Source organism: Tachypleus tridentatus, chromosome 10 (assembly GCF_004210375.1).
Source record: "Tachypleus tridentatus isolate NWPU-2018 chromosome 10, ASM421037v1, whole genome shotgun sequence".
NCBI lineage: Eukaryota > Metazoa > Arthropoda > Merostomata > Xiphosura > Limulidae > Tachypleus > Tachypleus tridentatus.
Genome location: NC_134834.1, coordinates 10,362,463 through 10,385,241, shown reverse-complemented (window position 1 = coordinate 10,385,241; position 22,779 = coordinate 10,362,463). Strand labels below are relative to the sequence as shown.

Sequence of the window (22,779 nt, the reverse complement as noted above, 5' to 3'; positions counted from 1 at the left end):
AGTAAAAAATAACAAGTTCCAGTCTCACTCCAAGAAAGAAAGATATAAAACGTACGATCTGTGATAATACACCTATTTAAGATGACAAAAAAGCTCATCTTATAATGTTAAAGCCTGAGTTCAGACCTAAGTAACAAGAGAGCGGACCTAAAAGTAAACGCAACAATCAATATCACTCAAAAAAAAAACAATAACGATCATATTGTTTTTTTTTTTGTTTTTGGTACTCCACGTACAGGCAAAATAAAATAATAAGAAATTACACAAAGCAGTTTAATGGAAAGAAATAAAGGTACAAAACGTATGATTCACAGTAATAGGCTTATTTTACATGACAAAAAGTTTGCTTTAAGGTTTTGAATCCTGATGTCAAATCCGAGTAACAAAAGCGCGGACGTAAAAGTAAACGTAACAACCATTTTTACACATTGAAAAGTAACATTTATTTTTTTCTGAAGATCCTTACTTCTGTTTTTAACACAGATACTGACGTTACAAGATGACGAAAATCAATGTTTCAAAATCAACCATGGTGTTCGTCAAGTTTACTGAGTTCGAGTGTAGCCAGTCACAGAACATTTAACAGTTTCAAACCGTGTTGGTCAAGTTTACTGAGCTCGAGTGTAACCAGTCACAGAACATTTAACAGTTTCAAACCGTGTTGGTCAAGTTTACTGAGCTCGAGTGTAGCCAGTCACAGAACATTTAACAGTTTCAAACCGTGTTGGTCAAGTTTACTGAGCTCGAGTGTAGCCAGTCACAGAACATTTAACATTTTCAAACCGTGTTGTAAAAGCTTTAACCAGTCACAGAACATGTTAATGCTGTTTTTGTAGCCAGTCCTTCCTTTTAAAACTTTTTTCTTTGCTGTTTTTTCCTTCCTTTTTTTATTTCTTTATTTTTGAAAAAAAAAACAATTGCTCGCAGGATCGCGACTATTTTCGTTATTTGTAAAAATAAAAGTTTATATAAAACAAGAAAAATTGCAACCAACAAAAAGCTGTTGTTATATCATTTTTCTAACTGCTAGTAAAATTGTTCAGAATTATTTCTACGTTGATTAAACAATTACAAATTAAGAATCACGAAATAAGTTTCCTTAGCATAGAAATTATTTATTCTTGGTCCTCGTGATGGACAGAGTGCATACAGCTCATGTAATCTTGTGTTTAATTTCTAACCAACAAACAATTCTTGTTTGATTAGGCTGGGCTTTGCCTTGTGGTTAGTATGCTGGGGGGGAGGACACATTGAAAGAGCTATAGCCCGAGCCGTAGTATTTTTCTGAACATGCTCCTCAATTTTTTCAGTTGTAGGGGTGCTTTAAACGTAAAAGTCAGTCCCGCTATTTGATTAAGAGCAGTCACCTAGACAGGGATGTTAATTATTGATTGTCTTCTTGCTGTTCTAAACTACGATTAGCTATACCTGAACATTGGAGATCTCTGCCCATGTCCATTTGTTTCGCAAGATGCCTTAAAGCAACCTATGAATGCCTAAGTTTATCATTTGCCACGCCCACGTATAACCCACCTAGTCACAAGTTCAGTAAATGTCCACATGAGGAGGTACAATCAGTACTGTACAGGATATGATGAACCAGTATCATTCGCAAATTACGTTCTTTAGAAAACATTCTGATTCTTGAACTTCCACGTGTCGCCAGTAACTTTCTTCTGATAATAACAATCGCTCCGGATAGTGGTTTATCAAGAAATCCTTTATAATTTTACTTGGAGCTTCTAAGTTGAATTTACTTTGTCAGAAAAAATCCTGACGATTGCAGTACTTTGCAAAAGTGTTAGGACGAAGTCAAAAATTATATTTCGGGCTATTTTCAAAGGAGAAGGAAGGTAATTCATAGGTGAATCATCAAAATCATACAATAATGAAACTTTTGCTTATATGATACTGGAAAAACATTTTTATTGAGCTATGTGCAATCCCAACTTCTCAGAATGTCTATCATATGTGCATGTAGATTAGCAATGGGGTCACAATTTTCCTGTTTTCCGTCACAGACGAACTTTATCTTTCTCCATTCTCAGGGTGCAGATATGACGTCATTAATACATCATACGCATATTTAATGCAGTGACACCGTCTATACAAATATAATAGTACTGTCTGTTGTTTGTCCATATAAATACTTCGCAGGGTGAAGATGGATCTTCACCAAAAATTAGTATGAAGGTTTGTTGGGCCAATGAGGAGATACATTTAAATTTATGGTTTCACATTTTGTGTTTTTATTGGTGGTTTGTTTTGTTTTTTAATTACATATAAAGGAGACAAGTTTCCATGTTCTAAGATATCCTTTCATTAATCATGAATTTACATAACTTCCGTCCAGGGCCTGGGTATTCCAGCTAGATTCATTGATCTTCATATTTAGTACAACAGAAACTCAGCAGAAATGTTTGAGTTCAGAAAACAATTAATATTTTTGTGTGTCCCCTTTTGCTTTAATTACTACAGACAGTCTTTCAGTCATTATTGTAACATACTTAATCAAAGTGTTCTTTTGGATTTTACTCCAAGTGTCTCTAATACACTCCCGTAAAGTTTCTTTAAAAGTAACTTTTGATTTTTCAGGTTTGTGATCCATCAAATCCCAGATCTGCTCATATTGGCTGAGATCAGGCCTCTGTGGGGTCATCGCATCACTTCAATTACTCTAACAGCTTTCTCTCTAGCTAAATAATTTCTCCATATGTTGGATGACTGTTTGGGATCATTATCTTCTTGATAGTAGATTTCTTTATTAATAATATACAAACCACTGGGTATACACCCATACCATCACACTGCCTCTCCCATGTTTCATGCTAGATGCTATGCATTGAGGTAAGTATCTTTCACCTTTCTTCTACCAGATTTACAACTTATGTTTATAACTAAATATTTCAAACTTGGACTTATCCATCCATAAAACCAGTTTCCAATCATAAACTGTCCAGATTTTGTACTTTTTACCAACTTTCAATTTCTTGACAATGTTTGTATGTCAAAGTAAAGGTTTTAAACTGGTACATCACCAAATATTCCATTCTGGTTCAGTGTTCTTGATAGTGTAGATCTGGACACTGTTCTGTTATTTGGTACATGTTGTTTGTGTCATGCTTGATATCAGTGACAGTCTTACTACTGTCCTGAAGACTTCATAAACAAACATATTTAACATCACTGAGTTTGTGTTTTACCTCTTCCTCAATAGTGTTTAAGGAGTATTTCAAGTCTGTGGCCATTTGTCAAAAAAATCCAACTAGCATTACATAAAGCTTTTATGTAGCAGTTGATAAACGGAAACAAAATAAAAAAAAATGATCAGATTAATTCTAAGTTAGTTATTAATAAAACTGGAAATTTTGGAAAAGATTATAAGGTTCCTGGTCCAGAGGATGTTTCTCCAAGAGTTTTGAAGGAGGTTAAAGATTGGATACGAGAGCCACTTTCTACTATTTTTTGTAACTCTATGAATAGTGGGCAGGTACCAGAGGATTGGAAGTTTAGTTTTACATCAATTGTGGGAAATGTTTTGGAAAGCCTGCTAAAAATGCTTTGCAAAGTCATTTAACAAAATTTAGAATTTTATTGGATAATCAACATGGTTTAACTAAGGCAAGAGCTTGCCTTATAAATATTTTAACATTCTTTGCAAAGGTTATTGTTTATGTAGATAAAGAATAATAGTGTATGAAGCATTTGACAATGTGCCATAGGAAATGCTTGTAAAATTTTTATTGGTGTTAGGGATAAGTAGGCAACTTGGATAGAAGAGAAGCTGGATGGATTGTTTGTTTGTTTTTGAATTTCACACAAAGCCACTAGAGGGCTATCTGTGCTAGCCGTCCCTAATTTAACAGTGTAAGACTAGAGGGAAGGCAGCTAGTCATCACCACCCACCGCCAACTCTTGGGCTACTCTTTTACGAACGAATAGTGGGATTGACTGTAACATTATAACGCACCTGAATTTTCAAAACTTTACTCTTTTTGATTTACATAAATGAAGAAACAGTCGATAAGTTAATTAACTTTGCTGATTATATCAAGATCTTGTGTGTTGATGGCTGTGAAGAGGATGGTGCTGATTTGCACTATCATCATTAATTGAGTAACAATAAATAGTTTATCAGTCTCTAAATCCATTCAAGTACTGTGCTGCTAAATACTGAATACAAGTTTTAAAAAGTTATAATTTCTTTGTGAAGGTCATTACTTGAACCACATTTGGAATATTGTGTTCAGTTTTGGGCATCCTACCTTAGGGAAAACATTCGTGATGTTAGAAAAGCATATCAGTTCAAGAAGTCTTGATAGAAATGAAATAGAAACACCATAACCCAAGTGCTTTAGAAAGGTGGATCTTTCTTTTTTCAATTTGCCCCTGAAGGAAAAATGTCCACCCTTCGAAAGCGCTTAGGTTATAGGGGTTTTATTTTATTTTTAGGAAAGACATTAAATTGTTAGAAACGTTTCAAAGAAGAGTTGGTTGTGTGCCGCCTGGTGTTGAAGTGTTGTTTTATGAGGAGAAGTTAAAATCTCTTAAATTGTTTTCTTTTGAAAAAATAAGACTTAGAGGTGATCTTATTGAAGTGTATGAGTTTCCAAAGGGAATCGATACTGTTGATGTATCGTCTTTTCTCATATTTAAAAGACATAATAGTAAGAATAGGGGACATAAATATGAATTTTGGCAAGGTAGGAGTCATCTACAGCTAAGACAGTTTTGTTTCTCTAACGATGGTGGGCCTTTGGAATGGGTTGTCTTCAAATATTGTAGGCGCTGTAAATCTTTATTTAAGTGAGTTTAGGAAAAACTTATGAATCATAAGGGCTGGCTTTAAAATTATTATTTTCATTAATTTATTTATAATTTAGTTAAAAGGATGGTATGTTTAGAATTAAGAGTAAGGCTACACTTCACAATGGTCTACCTGTGCGCTGCCCCTTGCTAGTACAGCGGTATGTCTACGGATTTACACCGCTACAATCAGGGGTTCGATTCTCCTCAGTGGGCTCAGCAGATAGCCCAATGTAACTTTGCTATAAGAAAACATACAAACACACACACTATCTGTACGCTGCCCACCACTGGTATTGCGACCCAGCTTTTATCGGTGTGAGTCCACAAACATACCACAGTGCCACTGGTGGGGCCCTGCATGGCCAGGTAGGTTAAGGTGTGCGACTCGTAATCTGAGGGTCGCTGATTCGCATCCCCGTCGCACCAAACATGCTCGCCTTTTCAGCCGTGGGAGTGTTATAATATGACGGTCAATCCCACTATTCGTTGGTAATAGGGTAGCCCAAGAGTTGGCGGTGGGTGGTGATGACTAGCTGCCTTCCCTCTAGTCATACACTGCTAAATTAGGGACGGCTAGCGCAGATAGCCCTTGAGTAGCTTTGCGCGAAATTCAAAAAAACAAACAAACAAGCCACTGGTTGGGACCAGAGAATAGACCATTAAGTCCTATATTGTCACAAAACGTTGTGTTATGTTATATGTAAAAACATTTGACACTAACACAACTTATGAAATTGGTATATTTAATAAAAATTAACTTTCTTATTATTACGTATTCCTAAGACGGCTGATATAAGTATTAAAATATTTTAATTTTCATACCAGCCGTCTTGGGAATACATTTTCACTTCAAGTGGGTTTCTCGTCATCACGAATTTTTATTATCAACTTTGTTTAACGCAAACTGGAATTTATTACAAAACGTTTTAATAAACTCAAATAAATATAACGACCTATATCTCCATAAGAAACTATAACCTTAGCATAATTATTATTATTTTGCCTTTTTATTAGCTAAAATTTTGTTTCTTAATAACTCGCCCCCTAGTGATTCAGCGGTATGTCTGCGGACTTACAACGCTAAAAACCAGTTTTCGATACCCGTGGTGGACAGAACACAGATAACCCATTGTGAAGCTTTGTGTTTAATTCAAAACAATTTTATAACTTCTATTTATATATTTTAATCTTATGATTTACGTTTACGTTGTGCTTCACCCTCTAGCGGATAAAATATGGAATGTAATTTTCCTAGTGTGAAAAAGAGTACATATTGTTTTCTTCATTCCTAAAATCTAAGAATAAACGTATGGAATTTTGTAATATTGAATTAAATTTGGTATTATCAGTGTTCTGTACATAGAATAGCAAAATATTAATAGGTATAATTCACAAATATTTTACCCATGATGCATTGCGCATCGCTATTTGTCATCCATGTTGTAGTTGGTGAAACGTAGTTGAAAACGTGTGTAATAATTTGTAAAACCACTGAGACATGGGTATATCCATAAATTGCAATGTCTAAGGTTTATTAGTTGATATTTTGCATATCAGAAGACACAAATAATTGTTTATTGGAAAAATACAGTGCTAAAATAATAATGTGTTATAATTCAGTTTCCGTTTTTATTAAGACGTTAAAGTTTAAAGCACGTGTTGTTACTGTTGGCACAGGAGCCAGCATTTGAAAATTGAATTTGATTGGGGTTGGGTTTCTGGAGGAGTTAAACTGATGAAGATGAGTTGGGGATTGGAATTGTGGGTGAGTATTAATTTAAAATGTAAATCTCTCACACTGTATTAAAACAGTTTTGTTTATTTGCGTATTTTACTTGGATATTGTGTAATATAAATTTTACTGACAGAAGTAAAACTTGAGGGCGAGATTATATTTGTTTAATTTAAATTTAGCTACTGTAAAGTTAGAATAAAAAAATTGCGAATGATGTCACGTATGGAAACTTGCCAGCCGAAGGTTTTAAGGTAGAAGTTGTGGCAAGATCTCTATACTAGAGATTACAGTCTAATTACAAGTAAATAATATTAATTATTTGTATTAATAGTAATATAGTAATAACATAGTTACAAGTTAGTTTATCTTTGCTTAAAACTGAAAAGCAGATATATATGTAATGTTACTCTATCTAATATATCATAATATGGTATAATCTTATATTCATTGTAAATGTACAGTTTTGGTATCCTTATCTAAGAAAATATGCCCTTTTACTGAGAAAGGTTTTATATCAGGGCTTCTTGGATGATACCAGAAATGAGAGAGCTGTCTTATGGAATATGTTAAGTAATCTAAAAGTTGATCTTATTGGAGCGTACATGATTATCCAAGAGATCAGTATAATTATTCATTTTCTTTGTGTTCTATTAAGACTAAACAATGCAAAGTTATGATTTGAAAAAGACTTGCTAAACTCAAGTTGATGGATTTAATTTTTAATGTGATGATTGGCTTTTGTAATTAAATGCCATCAGTACTTAACAGGGGTTTAACAGAGGAATATACAATTTCTTAAGGGTGTGTTTAAAGTTTAACTTGTCTCAAGAGTGGGTGCAGAGCAAATGGTCCATTGTTGTCAGTATGTTATCTGAATAGAAATAGTATATCCAGATGAAGTTCTCAAAATAGTTTGCAGAAGGTAAAACTAGAGGACAAAAGCTGAAGATATAAAAATTTGAATAAAACAAAGATAGGTTTTACTAATAGTTTACCTTTGACTGTGATAGACATTGCTGTATTGAAGGATTTTTATCAACAGATCTGGTTGTAGGTAAACAAATCACCAATTTCAGAATTCTTTCACTAAATTTTAGAACTGTGGGCCACTAAGAATCCAACTTTTCAACAAATAATTTGTGATGTATTCATTTCAAAGCGAGCAGGATAAAGTTTATGAGCCGTGCAAAGAAAAAAGCAAGTTTCATTCATATTTATTTCAATGAAAATATTTGTGTAACATTATACAAGATGATAAACAATTTAACCTACAATCAGAGCTGCCACTACTCACACATTGATTGTAAGACTCATGCACGTGGGATTATTCTTAAGATTACATTCACTATTGTAAGAAAAACGTGTTATGATTGGATGGTCAGTTGGTCAAATCAAATTTAGCCTAACATTGATTTAGGTTGTGCACCAGGTGTCACTGATTTGTTTCATTACTAAACTTTTTCTAAAACTCTAATTCAAATTCCCGTGTTAGTTATACAGTTCCAATTTTATTAGCACAAAAATGTCTAAATGTTAGATTTTTGTCTTGAGGAAGGTTGTAATGTATAATATTGTTGGAGCTCGAGTGGACCCTGGGAACTCAGAAGATTAGAAAATTGTTTTAAAAATTAGGGAACTACTGTATATAGTTTGGATTATAATAGTGGAAGTAAGATTGTTACTTGCATCACTTTCTGAAATAATCAGAATTGATCAATGGTCACATAGAATAATGAACATTTCTGTTAAAATTTGCAAGTTATTTTGAGTTTTGTCATTTACCCACTGGCCAGAGAACAAAGCTTTCAGCATATTGTTATAGGATGTTTACAATCACTTGTGAAGTCCGTACAGATGGGGAAAAATTTTCAGTTTTTTGTGACTTAAATACCTGCAACGTTAAATATAACATTATCGTATGAGAATGTGTCAATATGTTGTGTAAAACTACTAGATTAAATAGTTTGAAACTACAGAACTTTCAACATATGTAGCTTTAGTAAGTAAAACATTCAAATAAAACTTCCCAAAAAGGTTTTTATTTCATGAAGCTGAATGTTCTTTTTTCAGTTCTGTAAACATAGCATAGTTTTACTGTGTTCATAGTTACAACAACACAATAAATACAGTACTACTTTACAATAACATAACTTGTTATAATTGTTAATTAGAAGGTTTAATGCATGTGATGAGCCCCTAACTCTTCATGTCTCCAAAGGGGGACAAAGGCTGTCTGTAGGGGGGGGACACCTGTTTCAATTGTTCACACACCACTACACAGTTAGCATGTTGTCTGTTAATCAGTCAGTAGACACAATGTCACACAAGGATGCTTAATGCTGCAATTTGTACTGTTATGGCATGTGCCATGAATCATAAGAAGTGTTTTGCAGGCTACATCATGACATATAAACTTAAAGTAAGAAGCAAACATATCTGATTCTGGTAATTTTGGTTTCATTTTCCTTTGAAGCAGAACACTTTCAGGGACTTTGTAGAAACACACACACACATAAGTTTTTGCATTTCTTTACATCGATTCTCTTTTGTAATTTAAGCAGTTACTTGGATCATAAATGCTTAACATAAGCAAGGTCTAATGCACAGAGGCTTTTCTGACACACCAAAACTTTATATGACTGATTACAAAAATGATTTAGTTAAGCCTACCTCATTTTGTTCCATGAAAATTTTTTGTAACATTATAATATAAATATTTTATAAAATAATGAAATATTTTCCTAAATTTTAACACCAAGACTGTAATAGCAGAAGGTTTTACAGATATGTTTTTCTAGCATCATATGAAGGTAAACTTTGTTCTAATCTCTCCGTGATGACAAGAAAACCCAGTTGTAGAGAAAGTCGAAACGTTTGCTCCTCTACATAATGCTTTCTCTATCCATACCAGCCGTTTTCATGTATATAATTTTCTCAGGTTTCTGCTGAATGGGATGCCATATTGGTTTATACAGTTGAAGAGAACATAAAAATGGCTTTCATTATGTTTATAGATAGATGATTAACCTAATTATTCTTTAAAGTGACATAGACATTTAGAAAGAAGTGGCTGGCTAAACATTGATTAAACTGTAGTTGTTTTGAAGTTACAAATAAAATTATTGCTATTTTGAAACTTCGTGGAATGAGCAGCAACTGTCTGTTGTGGAGACACGAGTGTAGAGGATGACGTTTCAAGTCTTCCGCATTTTGTCTTCAGGTCAGACTAAAGGCGAAAGACTTTCGAAACATTGTCTTCTACACTCGTGTCTCCATAGCAGACAGTTGCTGTTCATTCTAGGAAGTTTCATCGTGAATACTTTGCTTAAACAATCAGATACTGGAGGTTTGGTTCAGAGTATACTGAGCAGATACTGGAGGTTTGGTTCAGAGTATACTGAGCAGATACTGGAGGTTTGGTTCAGAGTATACTGAGCAGATACTGGAGGCTTGGTTCAGAGTGTACTGAGCAGATACTGGAGGCTTGGTTCAGAGTATACTGAGCAGATACTGGAGGCTTGGTTCAGAGTATACTGAGCAGATACTGGAGGCTTGGTTCAGAGTATACTGAGCAGATACTGGAGGTTTGGTTCAGAGTATACTGAGCAGATACTGGAGGTTTGGTTCAGAGTATACTGAGCAGATACTGGAGGTTTGGTTCAGAGTATACTGAGCAGATACTGGAGGCTTGGTTCAGAGTATACTGAGATGATCCCATATAGTCTAGATTTTTTAAAAATATTTTTATACACATGAAATAAATGCAGATTTCTTTATTGGATAGATTTAAACTCTGAACATTTTTATGTAAAAATGACAACTATAACTTTCTTAATTTGGTGTTACAGCCCTGCCTGGTGGAATGCACCATTGAACTAAGGCAAAGTAATGTGTACAAACACTGACAATTTGTTATATGCCCATTAAATACTAGAGAAGAGGAACCTAATCACTTATGAACATCCAGAAATGTTTTATCGATTCATCTTGACTTCTTGTCATGAGTGTTTAAATCGGAGGATATTTTCTTAACGTGTTTTACGCTGGGATGAATATTGCTTCTAACATTTTTCATTATTCTATTTTTGTTATAGTAATACGGGTTACACATTGTGAGAATTTAAAAATTAAACGAAGGTGTTAGGAAAACATGATATTAAATGTGATGTAACTGTTATTTGAATAATGTGTCGGTTTCCAAGCTCTTTATAACAAAAAATATATTGATTACTGAAAACAATGTAAACAACATAATTGGTTCAGAAATTGGATATAAGAGGCTTAAACCATATTTCCTTTTTGCAAAGTACAGAAGAAATAACCAGCATATCAAACAACAAGAACTCATTTCAGGGACCACTCCTGCATGTTCACCCCCACAAAATAGAAAAGTGTCAAATTCACCCCTTGTTTTTTTTAGGAAAAAATGATTCCTTTAACTATAGTAAGGTGTCAACCTGCTCTACTAATAACAAAAGGTAAATCATCCTGTTAGTAAATAGGTGTTTTAATTTGAGACTAGGTTGTTTTGTTTGTTTGTTTGTTTCAAAATTTTAATCTTGCATTCACTTAACCTAACATCTTCAGAATGCGGCACAAAGAAATCAGATGTTGTTATTGTCCGAGTCTTTCTGTTCTCCACTGAAAGTACATGAAGACTTCAACTTGTCGCCATACAATTGGGAAGAACAATTCCTCCAAACTTAGCTGGCTCGTCTCTGAACCATTTTAACTTTGCTAAATAAAGTGAATAAGAAATACGCTACTCCAGATAAGATCAGACCAGTGTTATACCTGAGATGTAGCATTTGAAAACATGTTTATAAGTTATTTCAGAATCCAGTTCAATGTGTTATTATTATTATAATGTGTTATTATTATTAGTATAACTTGGATGTTATCAATCTGAAGTTATCAATCTGAATGCTGTATGGGAGAAAGTTTTATTAACAGCATAAGTTAGACAACAAATCAGGTACAAAAGTATAATTAAATTAGAAACTTTGAACTTTGAACTACAGGGTGTTCGGAAAGTCACTGTGCAGTTTTGTCTGTTAATAAATATATAAGTGCACAGTGACTCTCCGTACACCCTGTATTGTAATTGCAGTGTATCCTGGATGTTTTAAGTGTTAACCACAACAATTCATTACTCTGTAAGGTGTTCCAGACAAATTATACCACATTAAACCATGCGTTGTGTTTAAAGGAATTCTCAAGATTGTTTAATGAAATGATTGTGCAGTAAATGTGAGGTTTTAAAGTGGGAATCGTGGGAGGTGAAATACCTAATGAGGTCTTTGTCTGGCCACAAACATGTCAGTATGATTCACACACAGAATATGCTCTGTTAAACCAACTGTTATACAATAGGCATGGGCACAACAACCTGTTTTCTCTAGCCAGGTTGTCTGACTTTGGTTTTTATTGATGGTTATTCTGAATTAATAAAAGAAAAACTGAGCCATATTCTCTAAAATATGCAACTTTAAGTGTAGGTAAATGACAGTCACATTTATTACTAACTACATACCTTTACAAGATCTACAATTTTAAATGTGGTTAAATGACAGTCACACTTGTTACTAGTTATATACATTTAGTCATCATACAAGGATAATAAAAATAAACTTTTGTAATATAAATTACTGTTTCTTTGGCTACAGAATGAAAAATATGTTTATTTAACTAAAGTTTTAAAACAAATAGTGGTCATGAGTTGTTTTTACACTGGAAAATATATAAATTTATTATAATGTTGTGGCAGGTGCATATGTGAATATACTTGCTATATTGTATGCTTGATTCTTAATGTGATGGGTGTGGCCTTTTGTTCCTGTGGATTTTCTTAGTAGAACTGCTCAAGGTTGGTAGGTCTGCTCTCATATGATGTATGTTAATGTGAGATCTACTTTAAGTACTTTACATTACACGGCAATACAGAAGTTAAGGAGTTTTGAAACATGAAGCATTTCCTGGTGTTTTGTGTGTGCATATTTAAGAGCTGCTCATTTAAGAACAATTTTTTGTTTCTACGTACACGTGGAACAAGAAAGAACAAACTTAAATTCTCTGACAGCAGCTTTTGGTTCAGAAAGTTACTGTATTTAATGTCAGCTTTATGTTGTAGGTTGAAAAATGTGTTAAGTGATGGTAAAGCTCAATTTAAAAATAACATTATAGTTTTTAAGGTTTTTCATTTTCACCTTTCTATTATTAAGGTTTTAGTGCCTTGTTATTTTATTTTGTAGAGATAGTACTAAGAAGGTATGTATAAGGTATAGATTTTAGGCTTAAGTAGGATAAGATTTTTGACACTTGTGTAATTTTATATTAAAAAATTTGACAAGGTTTTGTGTAATACAACCTATAAAATCAGATTTCATGTTTATCATTAAAACACTATGGATTCATCTAAAAGACGGTGTGTTGTTATGAACTGCACATAATACATAGATAAGTAATTGTTCACAGACCTGGTGAATATTTCACGTGGGAGAATGTGAACAACTTGTTGGTAATTACAGTGTTTATGTCGGCATTTTCACTTGGTGTGAATGCCTTACTTAACAATGTAGTTGTGCGATGAATTTGACCTTGATAAAAAATTTTCATGTACACATAGTGAAGAGGAAAAGGATATGAATGGATAAATTGTCCGTTTGTTAACCAGTAACTGAGACAGTTTGCAGGAATGTAAGGTCTACACGAGAGAAGTTAAACACTTAAAATGAGAACATATTTTGTGTAAGAATCTGTCTTTCAAGCATGTTTTTTCCCTTTTTGTTTCATTCTAAGCCTACACAATCTTCATACCCACTTTATAAAACCTTGACTAATTTGTAGTGGACAGTAGATATGTTCTGTGGTGTAGGTGTGTTCAGTTTTAACACCCACTTAATTTGGTGAAATCTATGCTAAGTGACTTCATTCTTTTGAATTGGGTCAATAGTTTTATAACTGATGCAGAGTACACTGAAATATACATTTTGTAAATAATAAATTCAAAACTATCTTTACATTTCATTGGAGTTTGTTTGTATTTATAATTAACTGCCAGCTTGTAGTTCTTGTGTTGAATGTGTTTGGTCACACAAACTGTCTTAAAAATAAATAATCTTTGTCACCGCTTTTCAAATTCTAATGTACATAACAAATATATGATTGGCTGTATTGCACGGGATGAGTGTATTAATATCTGTAGTGTTTAACAGTGGTATAAAGAACTATGCATTTCGTTATATGGCTACACAGAAAATATAGAGTTCTGAAACGTGAAGCAACTGTAATTATGTATGTTGTGTGTAATTTTATTTGTATATTTAAGTTATTAGTATTTAAATAATTTTATGAACAAAACCTTACCGTTTTTATATATTATATCCATGTGTAGAAAAGACAGGACAAATGCTGACATTAATCTCTTATGTATCTCGTCAGAGCATCATCAGATGTCTTTAGTGGTTAGTAGATATCTGGTCAATGAACGTAGCTTCTTTTGGTCTTTGTAAGTTTACTGTTTGGAGGCTGTGCAGTATTCATGTGGGTTCAACCTTCCTTAACTTGTGACAGGTATCTATAACAGTAAGGTATTCTATCACCTAATGGAAGTGCACTTTACCTTAACCAGTATCTATAACAGTAAGGTATTCTGTCACCTAATGGAAGTGCACTTTACCTTAACCAGTATCTATAACAGTAAGGTATTCTATCATCTAATGGAAGTGTACTTTACCTTAACCAGTATCTTTTGGTCTTTGTAAGTTTACTGTTTGGAGGCTGTGCAGTATTCATGTGGGTTCAACCTTCCTTAACTTGTGACAGGTATCTATAACAGTAAGGTATTCTATCACCTAATGGAAGTGCACTTTACCTTAACCAGTATCTATAACAGTAAGGTATTCTGTCACCTAATGGAAGTGCACTTTACCTTAACCAGTATCTATAACAGTAAGGTATTCTATCATCTAATGGAAGTGTACTTTACCTTAACCAGTATCTATAACAGTAAGGTATTCTATCACCTAATGAAAGTGCACTTTACCTTAACCAGTATCTATAACAGTAAGGTATTCTATCATCTAATGGAAGTGTACTTTACCTTAACCAGTATCTATAACAGTAAGGTATTCTATCATCTAATGGAAGTGTACTTTCTTTACCTTAACCAGTATCTATAACAGTAAGGTATTCTATCATCTAATGGAAGTGTACTTTCTTTACCTTAACCAGTATCTATAACAGTAAGGTATTCTATCATTTAATGGAAGTGTACTTTCTTTACCTATCTTTGTTAGGTATAACATCTAATGTTATAGATAACCAGTATCTATAACAGTAAGGTATTCTATCATCTAATGGAAGTGTACTTTACCTTAATCAGTATCTATAACAGTAAGGTATTCTATCATCTAATGGAAGTGCACTTTCTTTACCTTAACCAGTATCTATAACAGTAAGGTATTCTATCATCTAATGGAAGTGCACTTTACCTTAACCAGTATCTATAACAGTAAGGTATTCTATCACCTAATGGAAGTGTACTTTACCTTAACCAGTATCTATAACAGTAAGGTATTCTATCATCTAATGGAAGTGCACTTTCTTTACCTTAACCAGTATCTATAACAGTAAGGTATTCTATCATCTAATGGAAGTGCACTTTCTTTACCTTAACCAGTATCTATAACAGTAAGGTATTCTATCATCTAATGGAAGTGCACTTTACCTTAACCAGTATCTATAACAGTAAGGTATTCTATCACCTAATGGAAGTGCACTTTCTTTACCTTAACCAGTATCTATAACAGTAAGGTATTCTATCATCTAATGGAAGTGCACTTTCTTTACCTTAACCAGTATCTATAACAGTAAGGTATTCTATCATCTAATGGAAGTGTACTTTACCTTAACCAGTATCTATAACAGTAAGGTATTCTATCATCTAATGGAAGTGTACTTTCTTTACCTTAACCAGTATCTATAACAGTAAGGTATTCTATCATCTAATGGAAGTGCACTTTACCTTAACCAGTATCTATAACAGTAAGGTATTCTATCATCTAATGGAAGTGTACTTTCTTTACCTTAACCAGTATCTATAACAGTAAGGTATTCTATCACCTAATGGAAGTGTACTTTCTTTACCTTAACCAGTATCTATAACAGTAAGGTATTCTATCACCTAATGGAAGTGTACTTTACCTTAACCAGTATCTATAACAGTAAGGTATTATATCACCTAATGGAAGTGCACTTTACCTTAACCAGTATCTATAACAGTAAGGTATTCTATCATCTAATGGAAGTGTACTTTACCTTAACCAGTATCTATAACAGTAAGGTATTCTGTTACCTAATGGAAGTGTACTTTACCTTAACCAGTATCTATAACAGTAAGGTATTCTGTCACCTAATGGAAGTGTACTTTACCTTAACCAGTATCTATAACAGTAAGGTATTCTATCATCTAATGGAAGTGTACTTTCTTTGCCTTGTAGCCAGTATTTATAACAGAAATATATTCTATCACCTTGATACTTGATTGCAAAGCAGGGCAAACTACACACCACTGGTGAAGCACTCGTAAAACCAGCTGAGTTGAAGATGGCGAATGTCATGCTGGGAAAAGCTGCTGAAAATAAGTTATCTGAAATTCCTCTTTCAAATGACACCATCAGCAGCAGAATAGATGACATGAGCGATGACATCTTGGCTCAAGTAGTTGCAGATCTAATTTCAAGCCCAACAAAATTCAGCCTTTAACTCGACGAGACCACCGACGTTTTCAATCTAAGCAGCTTGTTGTATTCATGTGCTTCGTGAAGAACAAGTTAAAAGATTTTTTATTTTGTAAGCCTCTTACAACGAAGACTAAGGCAGCTGACGTGAAGAAACTCGTGGTGACTTCTTCAGAGACAACGATCTTTCGTGAGATATCATTTCTGCAGTTTGTTTGGATGGAGCTCCAGTCATGCTGGGATGAAACTCTGGTTTTGGTGTGCTGGTGAAAGCCGATGCACCACACATCATTGTAATGCACTGTGTTCTGCACAGGCATGCGTTGGCAACAAAACCCTTGCCTTCAAAACTGACAGAAGTATTAAAAATTGTAGTGAACTTTGAGCAAAATAGTTCCCTGAAGCACCACATCTTCAAAGAGCTGTGTATTGAAATGTGCTCTGAATTCGAGGTACATTTGTACCATTCTAACATTGGGTGGTTATCCCGCGGAAAGGTGCCGAATCGTGTTTTTGTCATGCGTGTGGAATTAGCCCTGTTTTTGCAAGAGCACCAACACTGTCATGCAGATTGCTTTGAAAAATCTGAGTTCATTGTCATTTTGGCATACATGGTTGATATCTTCAATGCTCTCAATCAACAGATGCAGGGCGGTGGAGTCAACATCTCGAAGTGGAAGAAAACCTGAAGGCTTTTCAAATAAAGCTACTGTTATGGAAACAACCAACAGAGAATGATAACTTCGCAAACTTTCCCCTGCTGGATGACTGTGTAAGTAAGATCGAAGATGTGTCTGAAATCGGAGACATTTCTGTACCCAGGGAACTGAAGCAAGTAATTGCCATGCACTTACATGAGCTCACAATGTCTCTCGATGGATACTTCCCCACCAGAGTCATATCCAGCATGGGTGAGACAGTCGTTCACGTTTAGTGTTGAGACAGCAGATGTCAATGATGAATACCTTGACGAAATCATTGAACTTCAGCAGAGTCAGGTTCAACAGCAACTTTTCAGAACAACAACGCTCTCAACGTTTTGGTGTCACCAAATCGTAGCGTACCCTCTTATTGCTAAGAAAGCCCTTGAGATACTCATACCGTTTGTTACAACGTATCTTTGTGAACAATCCTTTTCGAGGATGGTAGACATAAAAACGAAGAAAAGGGACAGACTTTGTTGCAAAAATGATATAAGAGTGGCACTTGTCAAGGTGAAGCTAGATTAGAACCACTGATCTAATGGAAGTGTACTTTCTTTACCTTGTAACCAGTATCTATAACAGTAAGGTATTGTGTCATCTAATGGAAGTGTACTTTTTTTACCTTGTAGCCACTATCTATGACAGTAAGGTATTCTGTCATCTAATAGAAGTGTACTTTACCTTGTAACCAGTATCTATAACAGTAAGGTATCCCATTATCTTATGAAAGTGTTTAATTTTAACCATTAAGAGTTGTTGTCACATATTTATTATTTTAGGAGTCCAGTATTACATGTTTATTTATTGGATTTTTTAATGTCTTTAAAAAGTTTTACAGTAATTTTATCCACTTTCTAATTTGAAATCACCAACAGTTTCCATGTTTCTGGTTCTTTTTTCACCTGTTAAACTACTACATTTTTGAAGTACTGTGATTCAATGTTCATCTCTGCTCCTTCAGCTGTCTCAACATTAGAAATGTTGTATTTTTAGGACCAATATGATAACTTGGCAGTGCATACTCAACGAGGTATAGATTTCCTCGACAAGTATGGCCAGTTCGTTAAGGATCGAAGTGCTATTGAAACTGAATATGCCAACAAACTCAGGTGGGTCAGGTTTTATGTATCCAGTTTATCTGTGTGTTGTACCTCATTCTCGCTGCATAATATTATGAAATGCCATTTTCGGTGAGTAATTTTCAAGTGTATATGGAATTAAATCGGCCATATTTCTCTGAAAGAAAAGAAAAAATTATAATACATGCGTAATTGAATATAACATAATAACATATGAATGGGCAGGGATCTACGGGCCACTCTGTATGTGTTAAGCCTAATATGAAATCTACTGCTATCTTTACCATTGCAGTAGCTAGATTATATGGTGTTATTAATATAACATGGGAAGGGCTGCTATCTTTGCAGATTTCTTTATAAAATTTTTCAAATTCTTTTTTGTATGTATGGGTTTGCTGCATTACCTTATTAATTTTTATATCACTCTACTCTGTTTTAAAAATTAACTTGTTTTTGTATCAGATTATCTGTAATTCTGTGATTCACAGGTTTAGTATCGTGTAAACTGGATCAGTTAGTGTTTCTGGTTATCACAACTAATCGAAGTAATCAGAAACTTGACATTTTGATCTCGCGTTCTTTATTTGAAGGTGATTGATCTTAGACTCGCAGAAATAATCAAGTTAGTGTTTATTATTATTAATATGTATTTGATCATTGAGCCCAGTGATTAAATGACCAGAAAATTCCGTCCATAATCGGGTAGTTTGGTGCGTAACTCCAGACCTGTATGAAACATGAAATAAATTGGAGTTTCCACCAGACCTGTAACAACATTGTAACTTATGAAAAATCAAATGGTACGGCATCTTTATATGCATTACACGTAATTGTTGCTTTTAATGAAAATTTATTTCTGTTTCTGTAGTATTATCAAAGTTGTTTAGAATGTGGCTTTCATGAAGTTTGTTTGCAGTGTTATCTCGCACTAATGACAGTGTTACATGTATTAAAGTAAAACTTAAGACTATTTAAGAAGCATTGAAAATTCAAATATGAGTTATAATTACTTCCAGACGCCTTGTTAAGAATTACCAGCCTAAAAAGAAAGATGAAGATTGTCAGTGAGTATACTGTTTCTAAATGTTTCTTTTGTCCACCATGTTTAATGTGTGATTAAAAAAAACAAACTTGAATTTTCTGTTTATAGTGCTGACTATAAACGAATTGGTATTATTTTTAATTCATAGTAAAAACTTTAAAGCACAAAAGGACTAGGTTGTAAGGTTTTCTGTGTATCATCGTAGCCCTTGGTTTGAACAGTTAACTTCTACAGTTATTATACCAGTTCTTGTTTAAATAACTTGCAGCTGTATGGTTTAAATAATAATTTCTATATAAATGGTTATTTAATATAGTTAGGGATTCAGTTAAAGAATTCAAAATATGTTTAAATTCCAAATTTCTTTCCCAATCTTTCTTTTCTTTATTAAAGATGCACAGGTTATTTAGGTATCACATTTGTTAATCAAAATCATAATTAATTGGTTGTCATGAATACTTACTTGAAATTAGTTTCTGATTATGAAAAATCATAAAATTAATAAATCAGTTGAAATCAGAAAGTTTGTAGTTATTTTTGTTATTGCTTCAGCTGTACTAGTGTTTACAACTTTGTAATGTCATCACATTGGTTTTTGTTTTGTTTGTATGAAAGTAAGGAACAGTGATTAGCTAATAAGGTCAAAGGTTAATCAGTTGGAAAGTATAATTAATTGCTAAGCTTTTACATGTGGTACATAGTGATTGACTACTGTTGAAACCTGTGTATCAAGTCTTATGTACTTGGGATGAGTATTGTGTTTTTATTTGTGTGTTGTCATGCAGTCAGTTGTGTTGCTATTTGTGTGTTCATCTGGCTTGTTGTCTTTGTCATGTAGAGTCTGCTCATGAGTGAGTGTTTAAAGTTGTCATTGTTAAATGTTAGTTTCCATTATTACCTGAATATGTGTGTGTTATTTCGGTTTGTGTCTAATAGCTGTCGAACATGGTGCAGTTGAATTGTTAAATAGTCGCTTAAAGGCAATCTGTGATTCCTAAGCATTGTATAAACTTGTTAGTCAAAGGCAGAAGTTGAATATCTGACACAAAAATTTTCCCAACATCACAAGTGATTGTTTCTTTTCTTCAGGTTTTCATCATATAAAGCATTTCTTCATATGATGAATGAAGTCAATGACATGGCAGGACAACATGAATTAATAGCAGAAAACATGACAACACAAATAGTAAAAGAAGTGAACAGTTTAATAAAGGAAATAAAGGAGGAGAGAAAAAGGGTAAGTTTAACGTGTGATAAACCTGTTAACATTTGTGGTTAACAGTTAACAATTGTAATAAGTTTAACTTGTGATAAACCTGTTGACATTTGTGGTTAACAGTTAACAATTGCAATAAGTTTAACTTGTGATAAATCTGTTGACATTTGTGGTTAACAGTTAACAATTGCAATAAGTTTAACGTGTGATAAACCTGTTAACATTTGTGGTTAAGTTAACAATTGCAATAAGTTTAACTTGTGATAAACCTGTTGAAATTTGTGGTTAACAGTTAACAATTGTAGTGTTTTTTTTTTTCTTTTATCTCAAATACTAAGATACAAATTAATACTATCTGTGCTAAGTAATAAGAGTTCTTTAATAAACAAGTAAAGTCTATCTTATGATAAAATGTATCTTAATAAAGGACTTAAACTGCTGAGGTTTAGAAACCAACGAATCCTTGTGTACAATAAGACTGTTAATTTTAAATATTGGAATTTATCAGAAGAAACAAAGTTTTTAAATGATTTCAGATGATAGGTCTAATTTATGATTATTGTTTTGTTGGAAATGGTGTACAACAAAGTAAAATATATGAATTAAAACCATTTCTAGACGTAATCTTTAACTTAGGTTCCTGTTTTAATGTATAATAATCTGAAAATGTTTTTAATTTCTTATTACTAAACTACTTCAGTTGTTCCCAACTGAAGAACAGCTGGATCCAAACTAATTAAAACCATTTCTAGTCGTAGTCTTTAACTTAGGTTCCTGTTTTAATGTATAATAATCTGAAAATGTTTTTAATTTCTTATTACTAAACTACTTCAGTTGTTCCCAACTGAAGAACTGCTAGATCCAACTGAAGAACTGCTGGATCCAAACTAATTAAAAACCATTTCTAGTCGTAATCTTTAACTTAGGTTCCTGTTTTAATGTATAATAATCTGAAAATGTTTTTAATTTCTTATTACTAAACTACTTCAGTTGTTCCCAACTGAAGAACTGCTGGATCCAAACTAATTAAAAACCATTTCTAGTCGTAATCTTTAACTTAGGTTCCTGTTTTAATGTATAATAATCTGAAAATGTTTTTAATTTCTTATTACTAAACTACTTCAGTTGTTCCCAACTGAAGAACAGCTGGATCCAAACTAATTAAAACCATTTCTAGTCGTAGTCTTTAACTTAGGTTCCTGTTTTAATGTATAATAATCTGAAAATGTTTTAATTTCTTATTATTAAACTACTTCAGTTGTTCCCAACTGAAGAACTGCTAGATCCAAACTAATTAAAAACCATTTCTAGACGTAATCTTTAACTTAGGTTCCTGTTTTAATGTATAATAATCTGAAAATGTTTTTAATTTCTTATTACTAAACTACTTCAGTTGTTCCCAACTGAAGAACTGCTAGATCCAAACTAATTAAAAACCATTTCTAGTCGTAATCTTTAACTTAGGTTCCTGTTTTAATGTATAATAATCTGAAAATGTTTTTAATTTCTTATTACTAAACTACTTCAGTTGTTCCCAACTGAAGAACTGCTAGATCCAAACTAATTAAAAACCATTTCTAGTCGTAATCTTTAACTTAGGTTCCTGTTTTAATGTATAATAATCTGAAAATGTTTTAATTTCTTATTATTAAACTACTTCAGTTGTTCCCAACTGAAGAACTGCTAGATCCAAACTAATTAAAACCATTTCTAGTCGTAATCTTTAACTTAGGTTCCTGTTTTAATGTATAATAATCTGAAAATGTTTTAATTTCTTATTACTAAACTACTTCAGTTGTTCCCAACTGAAGAACTGCTGGATCCAAACTAATTAAAAACCATTTCTAGTCGTAATCTTTAACTTAGGTTCCTGTTTTAATGTATAATAATCTGAAAATGTTTTTAATTTCTTATTACTAAACTACTTCAGTTGTTCCCAACTGAAGAACAGCTGGATCCAAACTAATTAAAACCATTTCTAGTCGTAATCTTTAACTTAGGTTCCTGTTTTAATGTATAATAATCTGAAAATGTTTTAATTTCTTATTATTAAACTACTTCAGTTGTTCCCAACTGAAGAACTGCTGGATCCAAACTAATTAAAAACCATTTCTAGTCGTAATCTTTAACTTAGGTTCCTGTTTTAATGTATAATAATCTGAAAATGTTTTTAATTTCTTATTACTAAACTACTTCAGTTGTTCCCAACTGAAGAACTGCTGGATCCAATCTTAAAATTTCAGGCTTTTAAATTACTTTCCGAAACTTCAGATGTTACGTCTTTTTCAAGTGTTTTGTGGACCAATAGTTTAATCCCTGATCTAATGGTATCTTAATATGAACTCTCACAGCACCAGTTGTCTGTTTTTTAAACTGATGGTCACTGTTACATGAATTCACAAGACACTACTCGTAAACTAACATAGTAGTCACTATAATATAAACTGAGCACAA

General features: G+C 33.1%; 1 protein-coding gene across 1 annotated transcript in view; it reads left to right on the top strand.

Annotated features, from left to right (window-relative positions):
- Window positions 1–6,236: 6,236 nt before the first annotated feature.
- LOC143227950 (formin-binding protein 1 homolog) overlaps window positions 6,237–22,779 on the top strand; it is a 41,082-nt gene continuing 24,539 nt past the window's right edge. The window contains exons 1-4 of the mRNA XM_076459300.1: window positions 6,237–6,574; window positions 17,982–18,097; window positions 19,084–19,131; window positions 20,199–20,346. Of these exons, the coding sequence (XP_076315415.1) occupies window positions 6,545–6,574; window positions 17,982–18,097; window positions 19,084–19,131; window positions 20,199–20,346 (342 nt within the window). The 5' untranslated portion in view covers window positions 6,237–6,544. The remainder of the gene's footprint in view (window positions 6,575–17,981; window positions 18,098–19,083; window positions 19,132–20,198; window positions 20,347–22,779) is intronic.